At 37.4% G+C, this 25,262-nt stretch overlaps 1 protein-coding gene across 1 annotated transcript; it reads left to right on the forward strand.

The window, feature by feature from the left end:
• Positions 1–851: 851 nt before the first annotated feature.
• LOC134802347 (zinc finger protein ZFP2-like) lies at positions 852–20,873 on the forward strand. The gene is made up of 15 exons (XM_063774961.1): positions 852–1,134; positions 2,587–2,721; positions 3,659–4,190; positions 5,020–5,102; positions 5,995–6,069; positions 6,672–6,727; positions 7,621–7,695; positions 11,007–11,145; positions 11,681–11,793; positions 14,739–14,835; positions 17,964–18,122; positions 19,351–19,452; positions 19,768–19,851; positions 20,433–20,531; positions 20,715–20,873. Exons 1-15 carry the CDS (start codon positions 1,000–1,002, stop codon positions 20,856–20,858), a joined length of 2,028 nt encoding a protein of 675 aa, XP_063631031.1. The 5' UTR covers positions 852–999; the 3' UTR covers positions 20,859–20,873.
• The last annotated feature ends 4,389 nt before the right edge of the window (positions 20,874–25,262 follow it).

A 25,262-nucleotide genomic window follows, 5' to 3' on the forward strand; every position in this document is an offset into this window, starting at 1 on the left:
CGAATTCATTAAGTTGAAATGACTCAACAAATGCCGTTTTTTGAGCCAGCGTTTCATTCATATACCCTTTTTCTTTTTTTACAAACTTTTTATTAACTTGCAATATACCTAATGTAAGTATGTAAATATGTTTTTATGGGTCAAATCTTGCAAGTTAAATTAGACCCACTTTCTAGTTTCCGATGGAGCTGAAAATTTGCATACGTATATAAGTCGGGTAACAATGCATTATTATGGTACCATAGAGCTGATCTGATGATGGAGACAGGAGGTGGCCATAGGAACCCTGAGATAGAACAACGCGACCTAATTGTGTTTGGGGTTTTTAGTATTGTCTCGACGAGTATTAGATGCCTCTTTAAAGAAAAGTACAGTCAGCGATAAAAGCTTGTACCAAATATTATTTTTTTGCCAAAAACTTATTTTTTTGTCATTGCACTAGTATAAGTAGGTAGGTTATGAAATTTGGCGCCCCGGCCAATAAGTTTTGCCGCCCCAGAAGTGAAGGAAGAAAAACAAAATGCAATCCGCCAGGGGTGGCATACGCCGCCCTTAGGGCCATACGCCACTGAGTAGGTACTAATGCCACGCCAACTTTCTGAAAGGTTAGGGGCCATTTTGTGCGCTTGCAATACGTGTTGTCTGTCCGCGAGTTCTGAACACACTGTGGTTTGCCACCGTCTAGCCAGCCAACTCAGACGGACCCACACACCAAGGACAGACCTAGGTCAGACGGTTAGAAGGCTTGTCGGCTGCCGTGTAGCAGGGGCTTTAGCCTGTCGATGGACAAAAAAAAAACGAAAGTGTCAAACGTCAAACTTGTGTCAATTTATTATTGAGACAAATTATTGTATTGGATTTTTGTTTTTGCTATGATTTGTTGGTAATAATATGTGCAAATTTTATTATTTTACCATAGTTGCTGTGTATAAAACTATCGTTTTCTATGTAGTGAAGTGAAAGAGTGTAATTTATTCACTTGGTATATTGGAAGTAATTATGAATATATTGAAAAATGAGCTAGGGCCAGATACTTTACTGGCGTGTCGAATATGTCTTGCCTGGGACACAAAATTGTACAGAATTAGCAAATGGGGACTAGATCAGATGTTCACGGATGTTATGGGGACGAGGGTAAGTTTTACAAGTGATGCCAGAGCAATGAAAGCTAAAAATACGACTCGTATCTAAAAAAAGGTACGATTTTACCCAAAAAAGTACAATTTGATTTTGGTTCCAAAAAAAAATATTCACAGCATAAGTCTTTTAGAAACGGGTGATTTTATTTTCACTGATATTCCAAAAAACTACATTAGTAATCAATATGGATTTTACAGTCTAACAGTTAGTTAACAGTTTAGGTATTTAAATAAAAGTAAACAAACAAATTGTACATTTTCGGGTAGTTATAACATTTATTGGTTAACCAACCAAATACAAAACCGCCTGGATCAGTCACTGAATGACCTGACTTTAACCTAAATTATTTGATCGTGTAATGCATGGTCTAATAAAACATGGTCTTCTATTCCCAGAGTGACACGGGCCTACGTCACAATAACATTGCCACTTTATTTCAACATAACATGTTACATGGGTACATTATACCTATGGTTAATAAGTTAAAATATTTCTTTATAATTTTATAATTTTCATTTATATGTATTTTATCTTAAATTTTACAATAACACGTCATTTTTAATTATTTGTTAGCAATATCTTCCGATTCACGAAAGAAATTTCAGACGTTCGGGTAATTCTGTTTACATTACTGGCAACACAGGATAGCGCTGTCACATTTGACAATTGGGATCTAGATAACTTCATGCCCTGACCGTCATCCTTGTCGAACGCGTGTTAATTGTTATTTCCTTCTCGCTCAGTGTCAGCAGTCACAGTGTTTTCCAAACTTTTCACGTCGTAAGCTTGGTAATTAATGTGTAACTGTGAATTAGTTTTTCAAACGTTTGTCTTGTATAGATAAATAAAGTTTAATTTAATACATTAGATTTGTTTTATTTTACTATGTTTCTACATGAAGAACTTAAAATTAATGCCGTTAAAATAATTTTCACCGTTGGTTAAAATTCTCCCACATTTTAAAGTTTGAGAACCTGTAAACAGCATGATGACGTAGGCCCGTGTCAGTTAGGTCATACGCGAATCTCGGAATAGAGTACCAGGCGGAGTATATTATTATACCATGGTGTAATGTTTTCATCTACCCTTAACCAGCCTCAACTGGCTTAAGGAACCATTTGAGGGTAGATTTTGGTTACTCTTATTTAAATACCTAAAGATACACCCCCTTATTCATAAACGTTTGCTAAAGTTGACAACCCGATAATAATCGTTTGCCCCTTTCTATCATACCGATACGTCGGAAAGGGACAAACCATTATTATCGGCTTGTCAACTTTAGTAAACGTTTATGAATAAGGGGGACAGAGTATAAGGCGACCAAGACTGCAAATCTGCCACTGCGCTAATGAGATAATTGTGCAAATGGCTATCACCAATGCTATTGATTTATTTTTTATTTATTTATTATATTTAACCATAAACAAATTTTTAATATTTTTCCAGCTATCCGCCTGGGATGGGCTTCCACAGCACATATGCACGTTGTGTCGCGCAGCGCTACTAAAGGCGCACACTCTGCGCCAGCGCTGCCGGCAAGCCGAGGAGCTGCTCAAGCAAGTGCTGCTACAGCAACAGTTTGTAAGTCTCGCAATACGGTCCGCCATTTGGGCATTTTTCCTGTGTTTGTGCAATAAAGTTTAAATAAAAATAAATAAGTCCTTTGAGCTAACAAAAATGTTATTAGTTATAACTGGAAACTGTTTTGGCTATGTATTGTCTAAATTAATTATTTTGTTGTACTATTTTGCTTGTTTGTTTCCCAAGTTTAAATCAAATAAAAATAAAAAATACAAGAACACCGGTATCATATTTTAAATTTGTGAATGCTACACTTAATAAGTAGGTTTAGGTGGTGGAGAGACACTCCTGACTTCGGGCAAACTCGGCTCTGTCTGGCTCAGCATTGCTCCGAGCGTTTATTAGGGTTGACGCAACTTGACGTCCTTTTGCGTGCAAGACCACAGATAAGATAATAACTTGAATTTTGACAATCTTAGCCAAAAGGGATAGTGCTATAAGTTAGAAAGGAATCTGAATTGTTGTCAAACTCCGGTTTTGTGGGAAGTTTCCTTTCTGTACGGTAGTACTATTATTTATTCTGTGGTGCTGCTAAACGCGCCCACCAGCCGCTTCACCTTGCTGTAATTCACTTGGAAGCAAATTTTGTTTAACCTTAGGACCTTGAAACCCTCGCAACGCTCAACATTCCACTTTTCGAACGTCAGGCTTGTGGTTCATTTTTGGAATCTTTTGCTTGCTCGAATATTAGCATGAGGAGTTAACCCTAGAGTGCTGCTATCTGTCTGTCTGTCTGTCACCAGGCTGTATCTCATGCAACATCAAATACTAATAACAGAATAAAATAAATATTTAAGTGGGGCTCCCATACTACAAACGTGTTTATTTTACCGTTTATGCGTAAAGAGTTCCGTACCTCTTCGTGCGCGAGTCCGACTCGTATTTGGCCGGTTTTTATTAATAGTTTCTGATCTAAGTATTTTATTTTTTATTACAGATAACAAACAAATACATACAAACCATCGACCGTTCCGCCTACAAACTAACATATAACCTTAACATACACCACCAATCTTCAGAAACCTGCATCCATCAAGACACAGAAATAAACATAAAAGATGAAATCGATACAGACTATGTAAATGACATATTAGATGTAAAAAATGATTTTGTGTGGCCAGGTAATGATAATGATTTTGATATAACTGTTGAATCGGTAAAGATAGATGAAAATAATGATTCTTGGCCAGATAATGATATAGACGAAACAAATGATATAATTCGAATAGGAAATATAACTGTCGCACCAGCGTTGAAAGATACCAAGACAAAGAAGAAACAAGAACATAAAAGAAAAAAGAAAGTAAAAGTGAATAAGAAACAGAAGTTAACAAAGAAGAATAAGTTCAGTACAGAAGGAGATATCAAGGAGTTTGAGGAGAAATATGATTTTAAAGTTAAATGCTTGACAGAGGAAGAGATGGTTGAGGATATGGAGAGGAGGAAACTTTCGGAGAAATACTTGCAAGGTAAATGTAGTAGTAAATGTGACGGTTGAAGTACCTAACAATTGTCTAAAGTTAGCGCTATACAGTATTTGCTATATGGCACTATGTGAATTAAAAAGATCATTCTGACAATTATACTAAATAAAATTATAAATATTTTGGAGACAATCTTACACAGATTAACCTAGCCACAAACTGAACAAAGCTTGTACTATGGGTATTAGGCGACGATACGACGTAGGAGTTTAATTCTCTACCCATTTCGTTGAAATGTTGTTTGATATTCGCAATGCATTAAGGTCGAAATTTGCGACATTTCAAAGCAACATCATGCTCTAGCTCTTAAGGGGCCCACTGATTACCAGTCCGCCAGACGATATCGGCTTGTCAGTTGTTCGGAGCTGTCAAATTTTTGTTCTAACTGACAGGCCGATATCGTCCGGCGGCCTGTTAGTCAGTGGTCGGCTTTAGTTAAAGTTCATTCGATTTGCTTGACAAGTCCGGTGAGTATCCGTTTAAACGTATAAAGAATGTACGTTTTTTTGCAGTTTAAGTTTAAGTTCTATGCACAAAGTATGTGCCACTACTATTTATCCGTTAAAACGTATACTGCAATAAAACGTGCAGGACAATGCCGTGTGAACGTGGCCTTAGGTGGGTTGGAAATTAAATTCCTTGACTGTACTTATATACATAAATAGATACATAGATAAAAACCATAACGCCCATAGCAGGATTCGAACCCGGAACCTCCTGCTCCGTAGGCACGGTAGGAGGCCGTCAAACTGTGGATATACTCATTTTTTCGGTGTTTATATGTAATTTTTTTTAAATAATTTAATTTTTTTAGGAGAATTCAAATGTGAGCTGTGCTGCAGAGGGTTCTCCACTTCCACCGCGTACGAAAATCATGTTAAAGACAAACACGATCCAGTGAGTTGATTTTTAAGTATATGTAAAGTAAGTTTTTGGCAAAAATTTCATTTTTGGTACAAGCTTTTATCGCTGACTGTACTTTTCTTTCCACAGGCAATTAATACTCATCGAGACATTTCTAAAAACCCTAAACACAATTTTCATTGATTTATCACAGAGTTCCCATGGTCACCTCCTGTCCCCATCATCAGATCAGCTCAATGGTACTATAATATTGCATTGTCACCCGACTTACATTTTGTATGCAAATTTTCAGCGTAGGAAGTCGGGAAGTGGGTCAAATTTAACTTGCAAGATTCGATTCGATTATACATAGATACTAGCTTGAGTGGCACATTCTAAAACTATTTATAATTTACCCAAAATAATGATATTTGAGCGTTTCTTTTATTTTTTGTCATTTTTATATATTGTGATCTTTTTTGCCACTTTTGTGTTATTTCTAGTCAGGATCGCGAGCCCTTTTCATTCTTACAGGAGAAAAAAAGTGTCCTAAAATTTCCATACATTTTTGAAACTTTCCTTTTTGTTACCGCCATACAAAGTATGTGGGTATTGTGTTACACAATGGGAAAAAAACTCTGGGACATTTTTTATCCCATTAGGATCGAAAGAGCTTGTGATTATGAGTAGAAAGAACACAAAAGTGGCAAAAAAGGTCACAATATATAAAAATGGCAAAAAATAAAAGAAACGCTCATTTAGTGAAGGAAAATGTACAGCAAAAATGTAAATATACCACACCACATAACATTAACATTATTATAAATCTTACACACATCTTGATTTTTTTTACCTATTTGCATATAACATTTCCGAATTTATTTTGCAATTTAACTGCCTTTGCGCCCGTTAATGATTCTCAAATTTTCTTTTTTTAATATCACAGAGCATTGGGCCCAATGAGTGTCATCTGTGTCACGCGCGGTACCGGTTCGCTGTCAACCGGAATCAACACATACAGGTACAGTTGTAATTTTACCGGTTAAACCCTTTTTATACAGATTTCCATCGTATTTTTTCGGAAACGTTCGTATTTGTCATGCTACTTCAGTCAACCTCAGTACTTTTCGTACCGAGACTGACCGAAATAGAAAGACACATTCGTACGTTTCCGTAAAAATACGATGGAAGATAATTATGCACTAGATCTGTACCCCTTTTACCCCTGGGTTGAATTACCAAAAAACTTTACATTTTGAAGAGTATAGGTTAAGTTTTAGGGTCCTATTTTCAACGGTTTAGGTTGTAGGAGGAGTTTCTCAAATCTCAACATATACTTACAAATTGGTCCCATTTTTGCAGCTTATAGGGTATTTCGCCAGTAACTGGCCACTGTTAGTAATTGGCCATCAAATAAATTCTATTCACCTATAAACAGAATTCATTTTAGTATAAGGTGGCTAGTTATTGAGACCTATAGGTGAATATAATTCAATTTTATTTTAGGGTGGCCAGTTACTAACAGTGGCTAGTTATTAAGACCTTATACTAAAATGAATTCTGGCCAGCGAACTACCCTATATTGTGGATTTGTATTTTCACCAAGTACTGTGTATTACGCAGGACGCACACAGACTACAGTTCCGGTGCCGGCGCTGCGACCGGGTCGTGCCAGGCGAGTGAGTAAAGTCATTCAAATTTGCGTTTTGAAGTATTTCTTCCCTCCTTCCTCGCGTTATCCCGGCATTTTGCCACGGCTCTGGGGTCCGTTTGACAACTAATCCCATAATTTTACGTAGGCACTAGTTTTTTCGAAAGCGATGCCATCTGGCTTCCAACCCAGAGGGGAAACTAGGCCTTATTGGGATTAGTCCGGTTTCCTCACGATGTTTTCCTTCACCGAAAAGCGACTGGCAAATATCAAATTATATTTCGTACATAAGTTCCGAAAAATTCATTGGTACGAGCCGGGGTTTGAACCCATGACCTCCGGATTGAAAGTCGCACACTCTTACCACTAGGCCAACAGCGCTCTTCTTGAGTTTTGAAGTATTATTAGCATACATATCTCTAACATTGCATACACTCGAGAAATTGGGATAGGTACCACCACGGCCGGGTAGCCTAGAGGTCTCACAGCCGCCACTGGTGGGCTTGGTCATTTTTATTTTGGTAAATGACACCTATTTCAGTTTATAATGAAACTAGCGACCAGCCCCGGCTTAGCACGGGTTACACAACCCCAAAACAAATTTGAAATTATACATCTAAACCTTCCTCAAGAATCACTCTATTGATAGGCGAAAACTGCATGAAATACCGTTCATTAGTTTTTGAGTTTATCGCGAACATACATACACCTAGAAAACAAAGTCCCCCGCCGCGTCTGTCTGTTTGTTTGTATGTTCGCGATAAACTCAAAAACTACTGAAAGGGTTTTCATGCGGGTTTCACCTATCAATAGGAAGGTTTAAGTATATAATTTGTTAAGGTTTTGTGTAGCCCGTGCGAAGCCGGGGCGGGTCGCTAGTCGTTTTATAAAGTGTAGCGATGAATACTGTTATGTCCACAGACCACACGCTGTAGAACACGCAGCGAGCCACGACGGCGCTACGTTCAAATGTCGACATTGCGACAAACGGTTTCAGTGAGTACTGATTGATTATACTTGTAATATAAACATGATAGCAGTCAGCAGCAGAAGCTGAATGAAATGAAATGAAATATTTTACATGTAGTCCATATATATGGTTAGGTATTACAATAACTTATATCTATAGTTAGTATTATAATTAAGACAAAACAAACAAACAGAACAAAACATTAATAGCTTTCGCGGCGGAACAGCAACAGGTGAGTGTAGCTGCACACACCGCTTGACCAGGGGCGAGTCCCAACGCTGCGCCAGCGTACTTAGGATGCTGTTCGTGCTGCTTCGGCTGCGATTGAGGAGTGACGCGCATCGCTTCCTCATGATGGCGAAAAAACAGTCTGTTCGCGCCTCAGCAAACATTGCTAAGCGGGCGAGGTGTTCAAAATTACCTTGACACGCTCTTATTCTCTTAACAATAAAGTCGCGTCAAGATCATTTTGAACACCTCGCCCGCTTAGCAACTTCTGCTGCTGACTACCATCGCCCGCACTGTTAATAGCTGCTTTGTTACTGCAAACCGTTGTATGGGGACCTTGCACTTTGAGACTATGCGCTGAAACTTGGCACAGTTGATTCTTAGCTGGTCTTGAGCAGATACAGACCGGGAGCCGTCGAGAGCCACCTCTCATTTAGTGAGGGGGGAGGGGGAAAGTTCGACGCTGCCGCGCTTCACTTGGAGCAACATTTCTCTAAAACTATACCTATTAGGGAATGTAATATATCATTTTCGGATAAATTAAGGATGAGGAATCTAGTTTTGGAACAAAAACAATACACTTTCTAACAAAAAAAAAGCATAAAGTAGAAAAGACTAAAAAACGTATTTTTGATTTTTTCATAATTACCAATTTTTTTTTAAAGTGTAGCAGGAATCTGAAAACAAAAAATACAGTCGTAAAGCTACACTTATTACGTTTAAGAAAATATATAGTTTAATATACAAAACTGTTGATAAATGGGAGATAAAAAATAATATTAAGCGTGGGTCAGAGTGATCTCAATACAAAATATTATGAATACAAAAAAATATCTTTTACGTAAATAATCTGTTTCAGATTTCTTATAAAATAAGTGCTCCTTTTTTTCGCTAAGGTCAATATTAAAAAAAATATTGAAGGGAGAAAATAAATACTTAGGTCCCCTTTTTTAGTCATTCGTAAATAACTCTTAAACGAAGGCCAATAGCAAAAAAATTTTTAGTACATGAATAATTTACATAAAATTTCCTACAAAAAAGGTCATTCGAACTTTTTCGCTAGGATCAATATTAAAAACGATATTAAAGAGAGAAAATAAATTCTAAGGTCCCCTTTTTAAATATTGATCCTAGCGAAAAAGTTTGAATAACCTTTTTTGTAGGAAATTTTATGCTAATTATTCTTGTGTTAAAATATTTTTTGCTATTGGACATCCTTTACGAGTTATTTACGAATGACTAAAAAAGAGGACCTTAGTATTTATTTTCTCCCTTCAATATTTTTTTTAATATTGACCTTAGCGAAAAAAAGGAGCACTTATTTTATAAGAAATCTGAAACAGATTATTTACGTAAAAGATATTTTTTTGCTGTGGGCTACCGTTTAAGAGTTATTTACGAAAAACTAAAAAATAAACGATTGTAGAACAAATTATAAGTAACTTTCCCACATTCATAATATTTTGTATTGAGATCACTCTGGCCCACGCTTAATATTATTTTTTATCTCCCATTTATCAAGAGTTTTGTATAATAAACGATATATTTTCTTAAACGTAATAAGTGTAGCTTTACGACTGTATTTTTTGTTTTCAGATTCCTGCTACACTTAAAAAAAAATTGGTAATTATGAAAAAATCAAAAATACGTTTTTTAGTCTTTTCTACTTTATGCTTTTTTTTTTGTTAGAAAGTGCATTGTTTTGGTTCCAAAAAAAAATTCCTCATCCTTAATTTAACCGAAAATGATATATCACATGCCCTAATAGGTACAGTTTTAGAGAAATGTTGCTCCAAGTGAAGCGCGGCGGCGTCGAACTTCCCCCCCTCCCCCCCACTAAATGAGACGTGGCTCTCGAGGTCTCCCGGTCTGTATCTGCTCATGACCAGCTAAGAATCAACTGTGCCAAGTTTCAGCGCATAGTCACAAAGTGCAAGGTGTCGTGCACTAACAAACTAGCTATAACTGACAGTTCGTAAACCTTATAACAAAAGGCATAACGTCCACCGATGGACAGTTAACAGTGTTGCTGTTTGTATGTCTGTTTGAATATTTATTTTTAAAGATTAAGTAATTGTGTAATCTTTACCCGCCCGAAGGCCTATAAAAAGGTCTTCCATTTAATTTTATTTAAACATCTTTATTTTGCAGAAATCAAAATTACAATTTACATATTTTTATTTTTGACGATTCAATAATTAAATAAATAACTGCTTTACCCGCCCAATGGCTAGGCCCAATTTCTTTGTCCAATGTGCATTGCGTCTCACTCTCTCATTAAGCAAAATGTGAAACGCAAATACACACTGGACCAAGATATTAGACAGATGGAATACCATCATTACACATATGAAGGACCTAGTTTTTTTTTTATTTATTTACATACAATATATATACAGTGGTACTACTAAACGAAATTAATAATTAGCTTAAATCTAAAATAGGCCCCGAGGCATTGTACCAAGGATGCTGGCGGCATTTCCTCGCTGTATTTTTTACTTATAATAATGCTGCGTTAAATAAAGCGCTTGTGGCCTAGCGGTAAGAGCGTGCGGCTTTCAATCCGGAGGTCGCGGGTTCAAACCCCGGCTCGTACCAATGAGTTTTTCGGAACTTATGTACGAAATATCATTTGATATTGCACTTGCTTTTTGGTGAAGGAAAACATCGTGAGGAAACCGGACTAATCCCAAAAAGTCCTAGATTCCCCTCTGGGTTGGGAGGTCAGATGGTAGTCCCTTTCGTAAATACTAGTGCCTACGTCGAATCATGGGATTACTTGTCAAGCGGAACCCAGGCTCCCATGAGTCGTGGCAAAAAGTAAGTGTTAGGTAATTTCGTCATTACCTATAAAGAAAACGTCTAGATCCAGAAAAGTCGGCCAAGCTACTGTTTATTAAATAAAACGCACCTATATTCTTGCTCAAATACTAATCGTTTCGTTTTTATAAATAAAAATTACTAAAAATGTAATATTTGACGTTTTTTAAGTACCAAATCTTGACATCCGCATTCGCATCCGCGGATGTGAGGCTTTAAATATCCGCATGGATGTCAACAAATCTGCATCCGCAACATCCCTGTTCAAATAGTGTCTAAAACTCCACAGTAAGAAGACGACGTGCGCGACACATATGCGGCTAGACCACCCAGTGCAGAACGCGGCCGGGGGCACTTGCGAGGTCTGCGGGGAAACCTTCATCAGCAGAACGGGACTCAACTGCCACAAGACACGGGCGCACAATAAGGTGTTTGTTTATAATATTAAGTTTGACGACCGGTCTGGCCTAGTGGATAGTGACCCTGCCTGCGAGGCCGATGGTCCTGGGTTCAAATCCCAGTAAGGTCATTTATTTGTGTGATGAACACTAATATTTGTTCCTGAGTCATGGCTGTTTTCTATGTATATAAGTATGTATTTATCTATATAAGTATGTATGTCGTCGCTTAGCACCCATAGTACAAGCTTTGCTTAGTTTGGGGCTAGGTTGATCTGTGTAAGATGTCAAAAAAAAAAAGTTTGAATAGTCTCAAACATGGAGAAAAAGAAAAGAAAGAAGAAGAAGATAAGTAAAGAAAGAGTGGTAGAGTTAGAACAAGAAAAGTTTGCAACGATTTTGATAGCATACGCATGCAAGTGTTATTTTAAACGTCGCTGATGCTAAGCCGAACGGAGCCGAGGATGGCCGATTGGAGGAGTGTCACCGCACTCACCCCACTGCTAAGGGTAGTGAAGGTTATCTCATTAGTTTATTTATTAACCAATCAAACTTATTGTTACAGCCATACAACCGTAAGCTTCACTGTCGCAAGTGTAGAATACAGTTTGACAGCTTAGAGGCACTACAGAGGCACAAAGTTGACAGGCCTGGCAATAAGTGCGACCCGCACGGCAGGTAACACTTGACTGATTACGATTATAGTGTAAATTATAACATTTAGATATATATTTAATTACACAAACGGGTCTACCGCGATATAATTTCATTGTTTTTACCTTTAAACATTAAACTTTAACGGGTAGCTGCAATTTCTTTGTCTACCCCGAACATTTTTATAAACTAATTTCGGGTAGTTTAGTGGTGTTTTATTAATATCTCCGTTGACATTTGTTGGGACGTCAGTCTTTCCGTGACCACAGCTGGTGCAACTCAGCTGAAACGTCGGAATTAAAGGTAAAAACAATGAAATTATATCGCGGTAGACCCGTTTGTGTAATTAAATATGTGTACAAAACGCGAGAGTTTAAAGTGTGATATTTAGATATATAACAATTTATTGACCCAAAAAAAAACAACATACTAATAACAGCATAGGTACCTTCAGGGCCATGTTGCATAATAAACTACAACTAATATTACAAGCGGAACTCCTTTTCTAATTTCACTAATTAAATAAGGAGTTCCGCTTGTAATATTAGTTGTAGTTTATTATGCAACATGGCCCTGATCCACAGCGCAGGCTTCGTCATCATATAGATAGCTCATCCACCTCAGGTTTCGTCAAAATAAAATATAATATGTAACTAAATTGCACTAGGATAAAAGTCGAAATCTCTAGAACAGTCTTGAAATTTGGTATGTACAGTTGTGTGCAATATAATAGTAGTCAATAAGAAAATGAAAATTAGGGGAAACTATAACTTTAAATCAATTATATTGGATCGTTTTTAGGGTTCCGTACCCAAAGGGTAAAAACGGGACCCTTTTTTTTTATTATTATGAATGGGCTTACTCATGGCCACAGACTAGCCGAGGCGTAGACGTGGCCTACGATGGAGCCCTATTAGTAAGACTCCGCTATCCGTCCGTCCGTCCGTCTGTCTGTCACCAGGCTGTATCTCATGAACCGTGACAGCTAGACAGTTGAAATTTTCACAGATGATGTATTTATGTTTATTTATTTATTTTATTGTGAAAACCAACAGCGATACAGAGTTTTTTATTTCCTTATGCTAATTTATACAATAGTATGGCCAATTACAGGTTTTCCTGTGTAACTTGAAATTCTATACAGAACATCGAACGGACTTATATCTAGTTAGTAATAAAAGTTATTCAAGGAAGTTAGGTACATTGAGTGCAGATATGTATATGATATATGTTGGGAACATGGATGTGATTGGTGAGAATAGGAATATGAAGTAACAATGTTATAATATTATTATTAGTAGTAAAACATAAATACCTACTATAAAGTAGGTATTTATGTTTTAGAGGTGCCGTGCTGCTTACTTTTAATACTATTTATAATTTGTGTCTTAAAAGACCCTTTTGAAAATCTAAAGATGTCTATGTTAGCAAATACGGAGTTATATATACGAACGATCCGTGTGAGAACATTATTCTTGGCATAATTTGTACCATGTCTTGGCACGTGCAACATCGGAGTATGACGAGTGCGACGAAGCGGAGTATTAAACGTTACCAGAGCAACCAATTCGGGACTCGGCCGTTGAGAATATCATATAACAAACACATGTCCGTGACCTTATTAGTTAGTATTTTTTGTTATGGCATCAAACTTCAAGATCGAGTGAGGAATGTTGAGATCCGACGTCGCACCAAGGTGCAAGACGTCGGATACGTCATTACCAAACTCAAGTGGAGCTGGGCGGGACATGTTGCCAGGCAGAGTGATGGCAGGTGGGCCAAAATTTTAACGGAATGGTGGCCGCTTACAGACGAATGGAGTGCCTGGCGTCCGTTTGCTCGTTGGGTGGAAGACATCCGGAAGACTGCGGGTCACTTCTGGATGAGATTGGCTCCCGGTGGATAAGTGGCGTACTCGAAGAGAGGCCTATGCTCAGCAGTGGGCGATAAAGGGCTGATATGATGATTTGTTGTTATGTTGCCACTATAACAACAAATACTAAAAACAAAATAAAAGAACTATTTACGTAGCTACAGTACATTTACTGCCATCTTTCGGAAGATTAAAACTGTTAGAATGCCATTTGACTTTGATCCTTATTCTTTCACTGTTATGTGTTAACTTGATAAATATTAATATTAATGCCATCTACTCGAGAGTAGGCTAAAGGTTAGGGCGCCTTCGCTCGAAAACATTGCACGGATTGCACCATACCTTTGGCCTAGTGTCGAGTAGATGGCGTTAATATTAATATTTAACAAGTTAATATATATCAGTGAAAGAATACGGATCAAAGTCAAACGGCGTTCTAACAGTTTTAATCTTCTGTCGAAAGATGGCAGTAAATTTACAGTGGCTACATAATTTACTTTGACAATCCGCCTCTATACACTCTATTCTCTTTGGTAAGGCGAACTGGCAATCTGTGGGTCTTTTTACTCGCGGAAATTCTTATTAACAAGCTTTTATTAGGTCGACCTGTATGTAACTAACATGTAATGGAATCCAAGGTAACTAATTTAACCATCTTCCAAGGATCGTAGCGTCATGAAAATTGGCAGCTTTATGTAGTTCAGATGACAATACAATAATATGGTACTGTCGAACTGATTTGATGATGGAGACAGGAGGTGGCCATAGGAACTCCGTGATGAAACAACGCAACCTAATTGTATTAGGGGTTTTTAGAATTGTCTCGATGAGTATTAGTTGTCTGTCGTAAGAAAAGTACAGTCAGCGATAAAAGCTTGTACCATAATGAAATTTTTGCCAAAAACTTATGTGAGTGCATAACTACGATTGTATGGTGGCGGAAGGTTATTAACCTTTTGAGCGCCGCGCGTATCGTGCGCGGTGCGTCATCGTGAACCTTGCTGGAATGCACGAAGGTTGATATTGGGCTGTAGCCGCGCGCGTTAGTTGACGTCTTTGGTGGTCAAAAGGTTAAATGTGGAGTTTCCATTGGCAGTGTATGCTGCGCGTGCGGCGAATGGAGTGTGGATGCAGATGCACTGGTATTGCATCGGCATATCAAGCACGGCACTGCGCTTTTCACCTGCGATGAGGTATTAAAAACTCCGGGGTTTCGGCATAGAGACATTGACGTATATACCTATGGACCAGTCCTCCTTACGGGCACTAAAAATGGTACTAGTTCAGCGGTGTTACTCACGAATTCCAGCCAATCGTGCAATCTAACGCAACTAGTTGCGACCAATAGCGCGCGTGTTGCGAACTCATCAACCAATCGCGCGCGTGATGCGAACTCATCAACCAATCGCGTTGTACCGGTGTCACACCGCTGTACTGGCCCCTGTCATGCCTCATTATTATTGCCCGTAAAGCCAGTCCCTAGATATCTATGTCAATGCATTGAGAAATATAGTAAGCATAAGAGTGCTCACTCCATACATCAGTTTTGGTACCAAAACGACTATTATTTTCGTAGTCGACATCTATACTCTGTATCTTTAGGTACTTAAATAAAAGTAAACAAATAATTTGTACATTTTCGGGTAGTTATAACATTTATTCATTAACCAATCAAATACAAAACCACCTGGATCTATCACTGAACGACCTGACTTTAACCTGCATTATTTGATCATGTAATGTTTTCATCTACCCTCAACTGGCTTAAGAAGCCACTTGAGGGTAGATTTAGTTTACTCTTTTTTAAATACCTAAAGATACAGACTTTCAGGTTTAAGAATCATTATTTCTCAAGAAGATATAACAAAACTCTTAAGTACTTGTAAAACCTTTAATGTACATGGGTGGATTTCAAAATCCTGCGAAAACTTATGGTTCGGTCTTTATAAAAAAAACTAGTAGGTTGTGCGAGTTGCAACTTTTTTATATGTTTTTAAGAACTATTATCTTCATGTTCCTTCAATTACCATCTCCAATAACTTAATAGTTTTTTTTATATAAAATGTTTTATGTGTCTAAAATCATCACCGTCTACCGGAAAAATCTGAACCTTATTGTTTGCAGTGAAAATTATAGCATACCTATCGTACGATTGCGATTTTTCTTTTACTTATATCTTTTCCATGTTGTTGTTTAACACATGGGAAAATATGCAATAATTCCTTCACCGAGAAAGTACATTTAAAAATATTTAAAATTTTGTCACGAATATTCGTCAACACCGTCATGGTAATGTCAATGTGAGCTTATCTCCGTGTATGAACAACGAAATACCGCTAAAGGTCCTTGCCCTATTTTTCACTTTAATATAGAATGCCAAAAATGATTTCACTATAAAGTCACATTATTGAATCGTGAGAAATATTACGAACAAATTTGTAAAACGTAGTTTGTCACAACAGAGCATCATCACCGTTATGCTTTGGTTTAAAAAAGTTACAAATGATATATTAGAAATAATTATTGAAATGAATGGCAAACTACATGAAGTTTATTGTGTAGCATAGACATTAACTACTATTATTCGTATTCTAGAAATAAAAACAAGAAACTCTCAAATCGTCAACACCATACCCATCATCACCGGGAAAAAATGACGACCGGTGATGATTTCATGTGTATGGTGATGACGGTTCTCAGAAACTTTTCTAGTTATTTTGCTATAATTCATTATGAAATTAAGCTGTATGTTTGAAAAACGTTCTCTATGTCTTCTAACACTATATAATGTCTACCTTATAAATGTAGAATAAATGTAGAAGAAGATATGACTATTTTTTTCACACTAGAGGATGGTTAGTTTTAAATAACATTTTGACTGAAGTAGGCAAAATTTAGGTCACTTGGAACTTAGAACATACAAATGTTTATTTTTTATTATCTAATAATGTAAATCGTGCAACTTAGAGTCTGTAATTGCATGTTAGTCGTGTTAAAACAAAGTATTTAAACAAGCAACATATATTAAGTTTTAAGCGACCATAGGCTACGGTACTGGCTCACTATCGTAATGGCCTTATGTTTTTTGATAATATTATATTAATTGATGTATATAATTACAGCAATTAATAATTATACCATTGGGTAGTCACCGGACTCACCGGACCCAATACCTAACATTTTGTAACTTATGACATGCATTACAAGTAGGGGTCTTGCAACTTATAAAACACTGATTATATATTAATGTTTAGCTATTAAACAATATATATATGGATTTAAATCATTATAGCTATTTTTAAAGTTAATTTATAAAACAACAAAAATACAATGAATCAAATTATCAAAAAAAAAGTAATATATCATAAAAATTAAGCTCACTGGTAAGCCAGCAATTTTATAATATGATATAAATACCAAGTTATGCAGTAGATAAAAGAAGATGCGGGTTTAAACTGATAATAAGAGTACAATATTGTTAATATGATTTAACATTGAAAAAACCCAAAAAAAATTAATGAATACATAAATTGCCTATTTCGGAATATAAATTATTTAAAATTATACAATAAAAATACTTCTTATATATTTATTTATATGAATAAAATGTATTTTTTATAATTTTCTAAAAATAATTTATGTAGCTAGTCTTATGTTCAAAAACATGTTATTTGTAATGTTTATTAAAGTTCTAAAGCCTTACAATTTTTTAATACGTTTTTAATACATATATAAATTAGTTCCCAAATCGTCATTACCGTACATGCAGTGTCATTACCGTCTATAAAAGAGTCATTACCATACCATGATTGTCATCACCATCTTGCGTTTTTATTTTCCGAAAGCGATAACTTCAAATATAAGCCACAAATGATTGTATAAATACCATAAATATCCTCAATATACAGCCCCCTATTACTTTACCCAGCTAGAATCGTGTTAAATTAAACATTAAAAAAAAATATTTTTTTGTATGGTGAAATTTTTGGTGATGAAATCCACCCACATGTGAATTGCAATAAATAAATACATTACAAACTTCACTTAAATGAGAAATTAATAAATTATGCATGCACAATTAACATATTGTTACTATACCTCTATATAGCATAGGTTTTTAAAAGATTGGCAACGCGCATGCGACACCTCTGGAGTTGCGAGCGCCAATAAAGTACGGCAGCCGATTACTAACAGGGGGCTTGCAAGCTGGCGTGTTATTATACGTGTTATTATGTTACTAGACTTTAGCATCTAGTAGCGAAATTATTGAGCGAATTATTAGCCAGCTTTGCGAAATTTATACGATGTTTGTATGTTGCAGTGTAGCAAATCGTTCCTATCAAAACTATCCCTCTGCACGCACATTGACCGCGTGCACCGCGGCGTGCGGCCCGCGCGGCTCGCGCGCCCGGACCGCGAGCGGAACGACCCCGGCAGCCGCGCCGGCAAGGTCTGCGAGACCTGCGGCAAGATATTCCAGGTCTGTATTACGGTGAAAACCTGCCAAGCGCCAGTCGGGCTACCATTACCAGGCGTGGCTTACTCCGCGATTTCTTCGCGTCGCTACAAGCAGGCGTGGCTCACTCCGCGATTTCGTTGTTTTGCAACAGGTAGCTACAAGTACATCCGTTCCGCACCAATTCTGGTGGCTAGCCATAAGCCGCGCGTGGCGCTGTCGCCACCTAGCGGCCATATCTGTCCTGAACGTAAAAGACGCGTTTTGTTAGAGAGTGAGTCTTCTGTACCTAGTACTATTATTTATTCTGTGGTATTACTGCAATGTTCTGCCACCAGAGTGCAGCACTAGCACCTATCGTAAACCATAGAGTACCTTATACATACTGTGCCTTAAACTAGGAGCGAAATCTCTTATGGTAGAACAGTTGTAAAAGTGTCCAGCAGTCATCTGTAAATAATAGTTCCAAATCTCTCCAGAGTAGCGCTAGAGTAGCTAAGGACGTAGCCGTTATGGTCGTAGTGAAGTCAATGATTTGAATTTTTTATTAAATATTCTAGGTATTGTGGCGCCACCTATTTAAGGTTTTTGACGTACACTTTTTTATACATGGAGATTGTTTTCCTTGCCTACCTTCCATACTTAAACTGTTTTTTTGACAAGTTTTCACAGATAGTAAAATTTGACATTGATGATTGATGACGAATATGCAAGAGTGATAGAGAGGTTAGATAACGAAATTCCCTATTGGAGTAAGCGTTATTTTACTTCAATTTCTTATCTTTACTTATGTAATATTTCAATTTATCATTCGCACGAAACGCATCACACAGGGGAGGAGCCTTAAGTGCGAATTCTGACGCAAGTTTTACGCTATATAAAACATGTATATTAAATCCTTTATGTGAAGGAATCGTTGTACATTCTATTAAAGGACCACACATAAATAATCATTTGTCGACAGTGCTTGAAACTGCTGAAGCATCACGTAGCCCCAGGGGGCTCTCACACAGGGGAGATATTTCTCGTCTATAAATAAACATTATAACGTGTTCTTGGAAAGTAATAGTTGTAAACTATTTCTCATTTGTTAACAGTGTTTTAGATTGCTAAAGCAGCACCAAGCGCGTCCTGTAGGGGATAAATTGGTCATCCATACAAAAAACGTGTATATTAATGACTGTTTGGGAAGCAATCGCAGTTTATTTCAAGTATATGAATACACTATATGAATTTTATAATTTGTCGACAGTGCCTGGCCCTGCTGAAGCAGCACCAAGCGCGTCACACTGGGGAGAAAGCCTTTAAGTGCGAAATCTGCCCCAAGTCTTACGCCACAGCTGCAGAACTTCGGGTAAGCAGTTATAATTTTCTATATTGACCTTTTTTATTAGAAATCGGCGCAAATACATGTAATACATACTATTAACATTATAAATGCTAAAGTGTGTATGTCTGTACATTTGGATTTTTGTTTTTCAATTACGAGACATTTTTATCGACCGAGCGAAGTGTCGCCGTTTTAGCTTGGGCAAAAATGCTTTGTAATGTCTGCCCGGCGTTCTCCTCTACTGGTCGTATTTTTCAATCGATTCTCGAAAGGCATTTTCAAAAAGGCGGAGCAATGGCCGGTAAATGCAAGAATATAATGTTTTACGCTTTGTTGCAGACTCACCACGTGCGTCACACTGGCGAAAAACCCTACAAGTGCGAAAGTTGCGCTAAATGTTACGGTACCGCGGCCGCTCTTAAGGTACGCCTTATTTTCTTACTAGCGACCCGCCCCGGTTTCGCACGAGTCAACAAATCATACCTACACCTAAACTTTCGTCAAGAATCACTCTATTGATAGGTAAAAACCGCATGAAAGGTCAGGAGTTTTTGAGTTTATTGCGAACATACAAACACAAACACGGACGCGGAGGGGGACATTGTTTTATAAGGTGTAGTGATGATTTCACTTTTGTTGATATAAATTAGACTAAAGAATAACTTCATGTGTTGCTCTGTAAACAAAGATTAATTTTTAATGTTACATGTTTTTATTTTAATCTACATTTTATGTACTATTAATAACAATACCTACCTGTAATTGTAAATAAAGAAACGACATTTAAAGTTTATTCCTTCTTCAGTCACTTCTTTTCTATGACAAATTATTCTTTTCTATAAGGAATTCCGCAACATGGCGCGTGATCATTTATTCCTAGTCAGACTATACATAATATTTAGTTACACCGAAACTTTACCTTTTCAGGTGTACATTAAATACCTTTTTATATCCCCCCCTGGAAGGAGAATTTTTTTCAATAATAATAGCTATATTATTTGTAGGTACACGTAGAGGCGGTGCACATACGGCTACGAAAGTACAGATGCGACCAGTGCCCAAAAACCTTTCTCCGCGCCACCGGACTCTATGTGCATAAAGTCGTAAGTAATTAATCCATATTGCTAATTTACTTACAAGTTCTCTTGAATGAACTCCGATTCACGGACTTTCTTGTTCTTAATCGCTCAATTTTATTAATATTCTTGTTACTAGTCGCTTCTAAGTATTTTACGATCTAGTTTGAAGTTGCAGCAGAAATTGCTTACAAGAACATCTATATACAGGTTCACACGGGTGAGAAACGCTTCGAGTGCGCGCTCTGCGGCGCCAAGTTTACGCAGGCGGGCTCGCTCGCCACGCACCGCAAGTACGTGCACCTCAAGCTCAAACCTCCGCCTCGAAAACGGAATAAACCGACTAGTCAATAAAACTTACTATTGAAATCCGATTTTTATTTCAAAATAGTTGAACAATACAGCAACAAGATTTAAAAACAAATCTGTTTGCGTTAATATTTCTTTGAATACCCATAAAATGCGTCACACGGGAGAGAAAACCATATAAGTGCGATATTGCGCTAAATTGTACGAAGGCGCGCTGTACGGCACGATGTTCACGCAGGCGGGCTCGCTCGCCACGCACCGCTCAAGCGCGCGGTCGTTTTATGCGATAAACGCAGCGTCGAACGCATGCGATCAACGGAATGTAGGAAAAATGATATTTTACATTAGATAATCTAATGAGTCTAATGACATTATATCCTTCCGAGTCCCTGAGGCCTTTATAAAGGATTTAATCCTAATACAATTTTGAATTAAAATGAAATACAAGAAAGTCTCAAATTCAAAACTGCAATAATGACAAGGGGGACTCGGGAGCAAGGCCTGTTCACTTCCTAAGAAAGTTATGTCCCCAAATAATTGCGCATGTGTGCGCCTTAATCTTCTATGTGTGCGTTGGCCTCCGGGAAAAAGTTGCGAGTAATAAAAATAAAAACATTTTTCTACAGCAACATTGCTCCCAACTCTGATTTAAATTATCACGAATTTTATACAATATTAATCATAAAACGGGACTTAAAACGCTTAAAACTTAATTACATGCGATTAAGTTTTATAATGAATATTTGCTTCCAACTGTCTTTATCAATGTTCATAAAATATATGGAGGGTAGGTACGTCTACCCACCATAATAAAAAATATATTTGTCAATGACTCTGTCCAACTGCTGTGGTTAAAGTTCATAACGAAAATTTTATTTATTAACTCTTTAAATAATACATACAACGTGTACCGCTACGTACCACTTAAGACTGTAAGTCTGTACCTACATGGATTACAGCAATGCACATAGAAAATGTGCTAAATGCGGAGCAACGGCTGTTGAAGCAGCCAGAGTCAAATTTACAACTTTAGTGGGTTCAGAAGGAACCGAGTCATAACGCATCTGGAAAGCGTATTAATTAACCGTGAAGAAATGTATGAATACAAGTTGGAAATCTGTGTAAAATGCCGTATGTAAAGTGTAGTGTATCTGTGTGTAAAGTGTAATAGGTAGGCATGCCTAATGTTATTTGTATAAAAGGTACTGAAAACTTTGTGAATGCGCTTTATTAATGTCTATTTTTTTATTAAGTTGCCAGTTGCCAGTTTTCAGTGTATATTTTTATATGTAAAACATTTTTTAATAAATAATATATATAATGTTATAAACATAAACATGCCTTTTATTTAAATCAATTGATAATACCACAAACAAGGGGTAATATTTGCATCTTGCATATATTTCGTGATATGAAGATAACAAATATGTTTATCAACAGAATTACTACCTACCAATACCCGCCAGGCTAAACCGGTTGTCAACTTTAGTTCCATTGGTACACAATGACGGCGCCACTAGTATAAACGTATAAACGGTTGGGGACGTTTTTTTGTATGGAGTTACCGTTCTTCTCCTAGTGAGTATTATATTCTTTGCTCGGGAGGATATTGTTTTACGCGGTAAGCGCATTGGAATTTTTCATACAATCCGTTAACGCATGCCAAAATTCCTGACATGTCCTGACGTCTGGTAACCCTACCGGCAGCACTCTTTGGCGTTGTCATAATAAAAGTGAGTGCAGTGCTCTGTAACCTTAAATATTGACCGCGACAAGTGAAACCGAACATACGTGTGAGCCTGACCACGCGAAAAATATAATCGATATTACATTTGAAGAGTGTAAAAAGAAAGTAACTGCCGATCTTGGATCTGTCCAAGGAATATTTAGTTTATAACAAAACACAAGCTACCTTAGGTTTTAAATATTAAAAACACATTGCTCTTGCATGAACTTGACAATTAAACTTGTGTGTTGAATGAAACTTCCTGTTTCGTCACAATCACTACACGAGCTCCCTTGACCACGATTGTGTTTAAACTAAGCATCTAAATGCGCAAATACATTTCGCCGTTCTTTATAGAACCCTGTAATATTGGGCCAGCGAAGTTATGAGCATAGTACCAAATGTACCTTATAATATTGTGTCATTCGTGATGATAAACCATAAAATATGAACCAAAGCCCGTTAAAGTTGTAGTTACATTGAAAATACATACACCTACCTACCTACCTCTAGTAAAGCCTGACCAGTGCGGATATGATGGTCGTTCTTGTCTACGTGACAGCGTGATAAAACGGTGTCCGTCACTTTCTATCCCACGGTGTTAAAAAGTGACAGTTATTTTATGACGTGGATAAAGATAGATAAAGCCATCCATAATACGCCGGCAGTAATATATAATTATGATCATTGTCAAGAGGGCGCTGTTATTCTCATGTTATGGTGACAGTTCAGTTTAGTATAACCACAGAAACTGTGGTATGAACAAATTAGTTCCAGTGAAATTCCGCAACATGGCGCGTGATCATATATTACTGGTCAGGCTTTACCTGACTTCGCCTAGCAAAAGCTGTCGCAACGGCCGCAGCGTCATAGCTGCTGCAATTTGATCTGGTAATAGAGGTACCTAACTTGAATTTCAAAAACCATTTTTAATTGAAACATTTATTTATAAAATACACAACATATAAAAGAACAGAAACTTCATCTAATTACATACATTAATTTTGAATAAATGTGACGTCCTATGCGTAAAGGTACCTTATGGCGGTTGGCGCTTATGCTATTATTAACGCCGCTCCAATATTATTGCGGCGCTGTGACGTAAGCGCCAGCCGCCATAAGGTACCTTTTTTCGTGGAACGTCACAAATAAATATCCAATTTATAGGAAGTTGCGAACGAAACGCTGTCTCTCTGTCGTACTTAAGGCTTTAACACACTATCGCACCGCGCGACCTTGGTGCGTCGCACTCATAAGTGAGAGCGAGAAACAGATATCTCTTTCTCGCTCTCACTTATGGATGCGACGCAACAAGGTCGCGGTGCGGTGCGATAGTGTGTTACCACTGTTTATATGGAAGAGTGACATAGAGAGACATTACCGTTTCGTTCGCTACGGCACAAACGATTGGCATCTCGGCTAGGCCGTCTGAGGCCATCCTGACTGTACCTACCTAACTTCTGATTTAAACTTTCACGATTATTAAACATTATCAAACCACACAACGGGACTTAATCGCGTATTTAAGTTTTAAGATTTACCTCCGACGTTTCGAGGACGGCGTTGTCCCCGTGGTCTCGGAGAAGACTGGCTCAAGTTGACATCAACATCTTCTAGCCGCGCGAGTTTTTCGAACTACCCGCACTTGGTCTTGTTTATCAGTTTGAACGTGTTGCGTTTTGGAAACGAATATCGACAGTCGATAAATCGAATATCGTTATTGTCGCATCAATAAGTCTGCAGCGGATTTGATAGCCCACGCAGTGTAAGTGTTATTTATACGTCATAATTTCATAGAAGTTTGACGTTTAAAATGACACTTGCACTGCGTGGGCTATCAAAATCGCTGCAGACTTTTTACGGTCTAACTCTAGTGTTGTGTGTCGATAGAGTAACATCCCTAGTGCGCAAAACGTTCAAACTGATAAACAAGACCAAGTGCGGGTAGTTCTATAAACTCGCGCGGCTAGAAGATGTTGATGTCAACTTGAGCCAGTCTTCTCCGAGGCCACGGGGACAACGCCGTCCTCGAAACGTGGGATGTAAATCTTAAAACTTAAATACGCGATTAGTCCCGTTGTGTAGTTTGATAATACCTAACTTCTATTCTGGCTAGAGATGGGTCGCGGCAATTTACCCACCCAGGTAAATACCCATCTACCCGGTATTTACCCGTATCTACCCAAATGGACGGGTAGATTCATTTCTTGTTGAACATGTCGATTTGTGTTAAAGGGGAGATAGTAACCGAGTTAATGGTTGTAATTATTCTGTATCATTTAAAATGAAATGGTTTAGTGAAACCTGCAGTTGTAACTAAGGAATTTTTAGTACAATTTTGATAAATATTAAAAAAAGGCCATCATAAGAGTATTTTTATTTTTATTTGAGTAAATTGTCGTACTTATGCGTTGATAATACACATTCGAACTTCGGTCGGCGGAGGGTGTGGTTGGGGGGAGGGGGGTAAAAGTGAATTTTTCATATTTCTTGGAATCTGTCATTAATATCGAAAAGTGTTGTATGTACAAACTAAAGTAGATAGAATTTTCTACAAAAAAGGTTATATACAGTTTTGTCCTAAAACTAACTGTATTTGATTTATGAGCTTCCCAAGTTGTGATACTGCATTTTTTTTTATTAACATTCATAAGTAGTGTTTATTTTCATATTTCTAATGTATATTAAAAGCGTTTTAAAACATTTCCGGAAGCCAGGATTTT

Source organism: Cydia splendana, chromosome 24, assembly GCF_910591565.1.
Source record: "Cydia splendana chromosome 24, ilCydSple1.2, whole genome shotgun sequence".
Classification (NCBI taxonomy): domain Eukaryota; kingdom Metazoa; phylum Arthropoda; class Insecta; order Lepidoptera; family Tortricidae; genus Cydia; species Cydia splendana.

Excerpts from the sequence above, each read along its gene's own strand:
- LOC134802347 (XM_063774961.1), top strand. The coding sequence starts at position 1,000 with ATGAATATATTGAAAAATGAGCTAGGGCCAGATACTTTACTGGCGTGT. Across the intron at positions 11,146-11,680 it reads AGACACGGGCGCACAATAAG|CCATACAACCGTAAGCTTCA; the intron begins GTGTTTGTTTAT and ends TTATTGTTACAG. Across the intron at positions 20,532-20,714 it reads GACTCTATGTGCATAAAGTC|GTTCACACGGGTGAGAAACG; the intron begins GTAAGTAATTAA and ends ATCTATATACAG.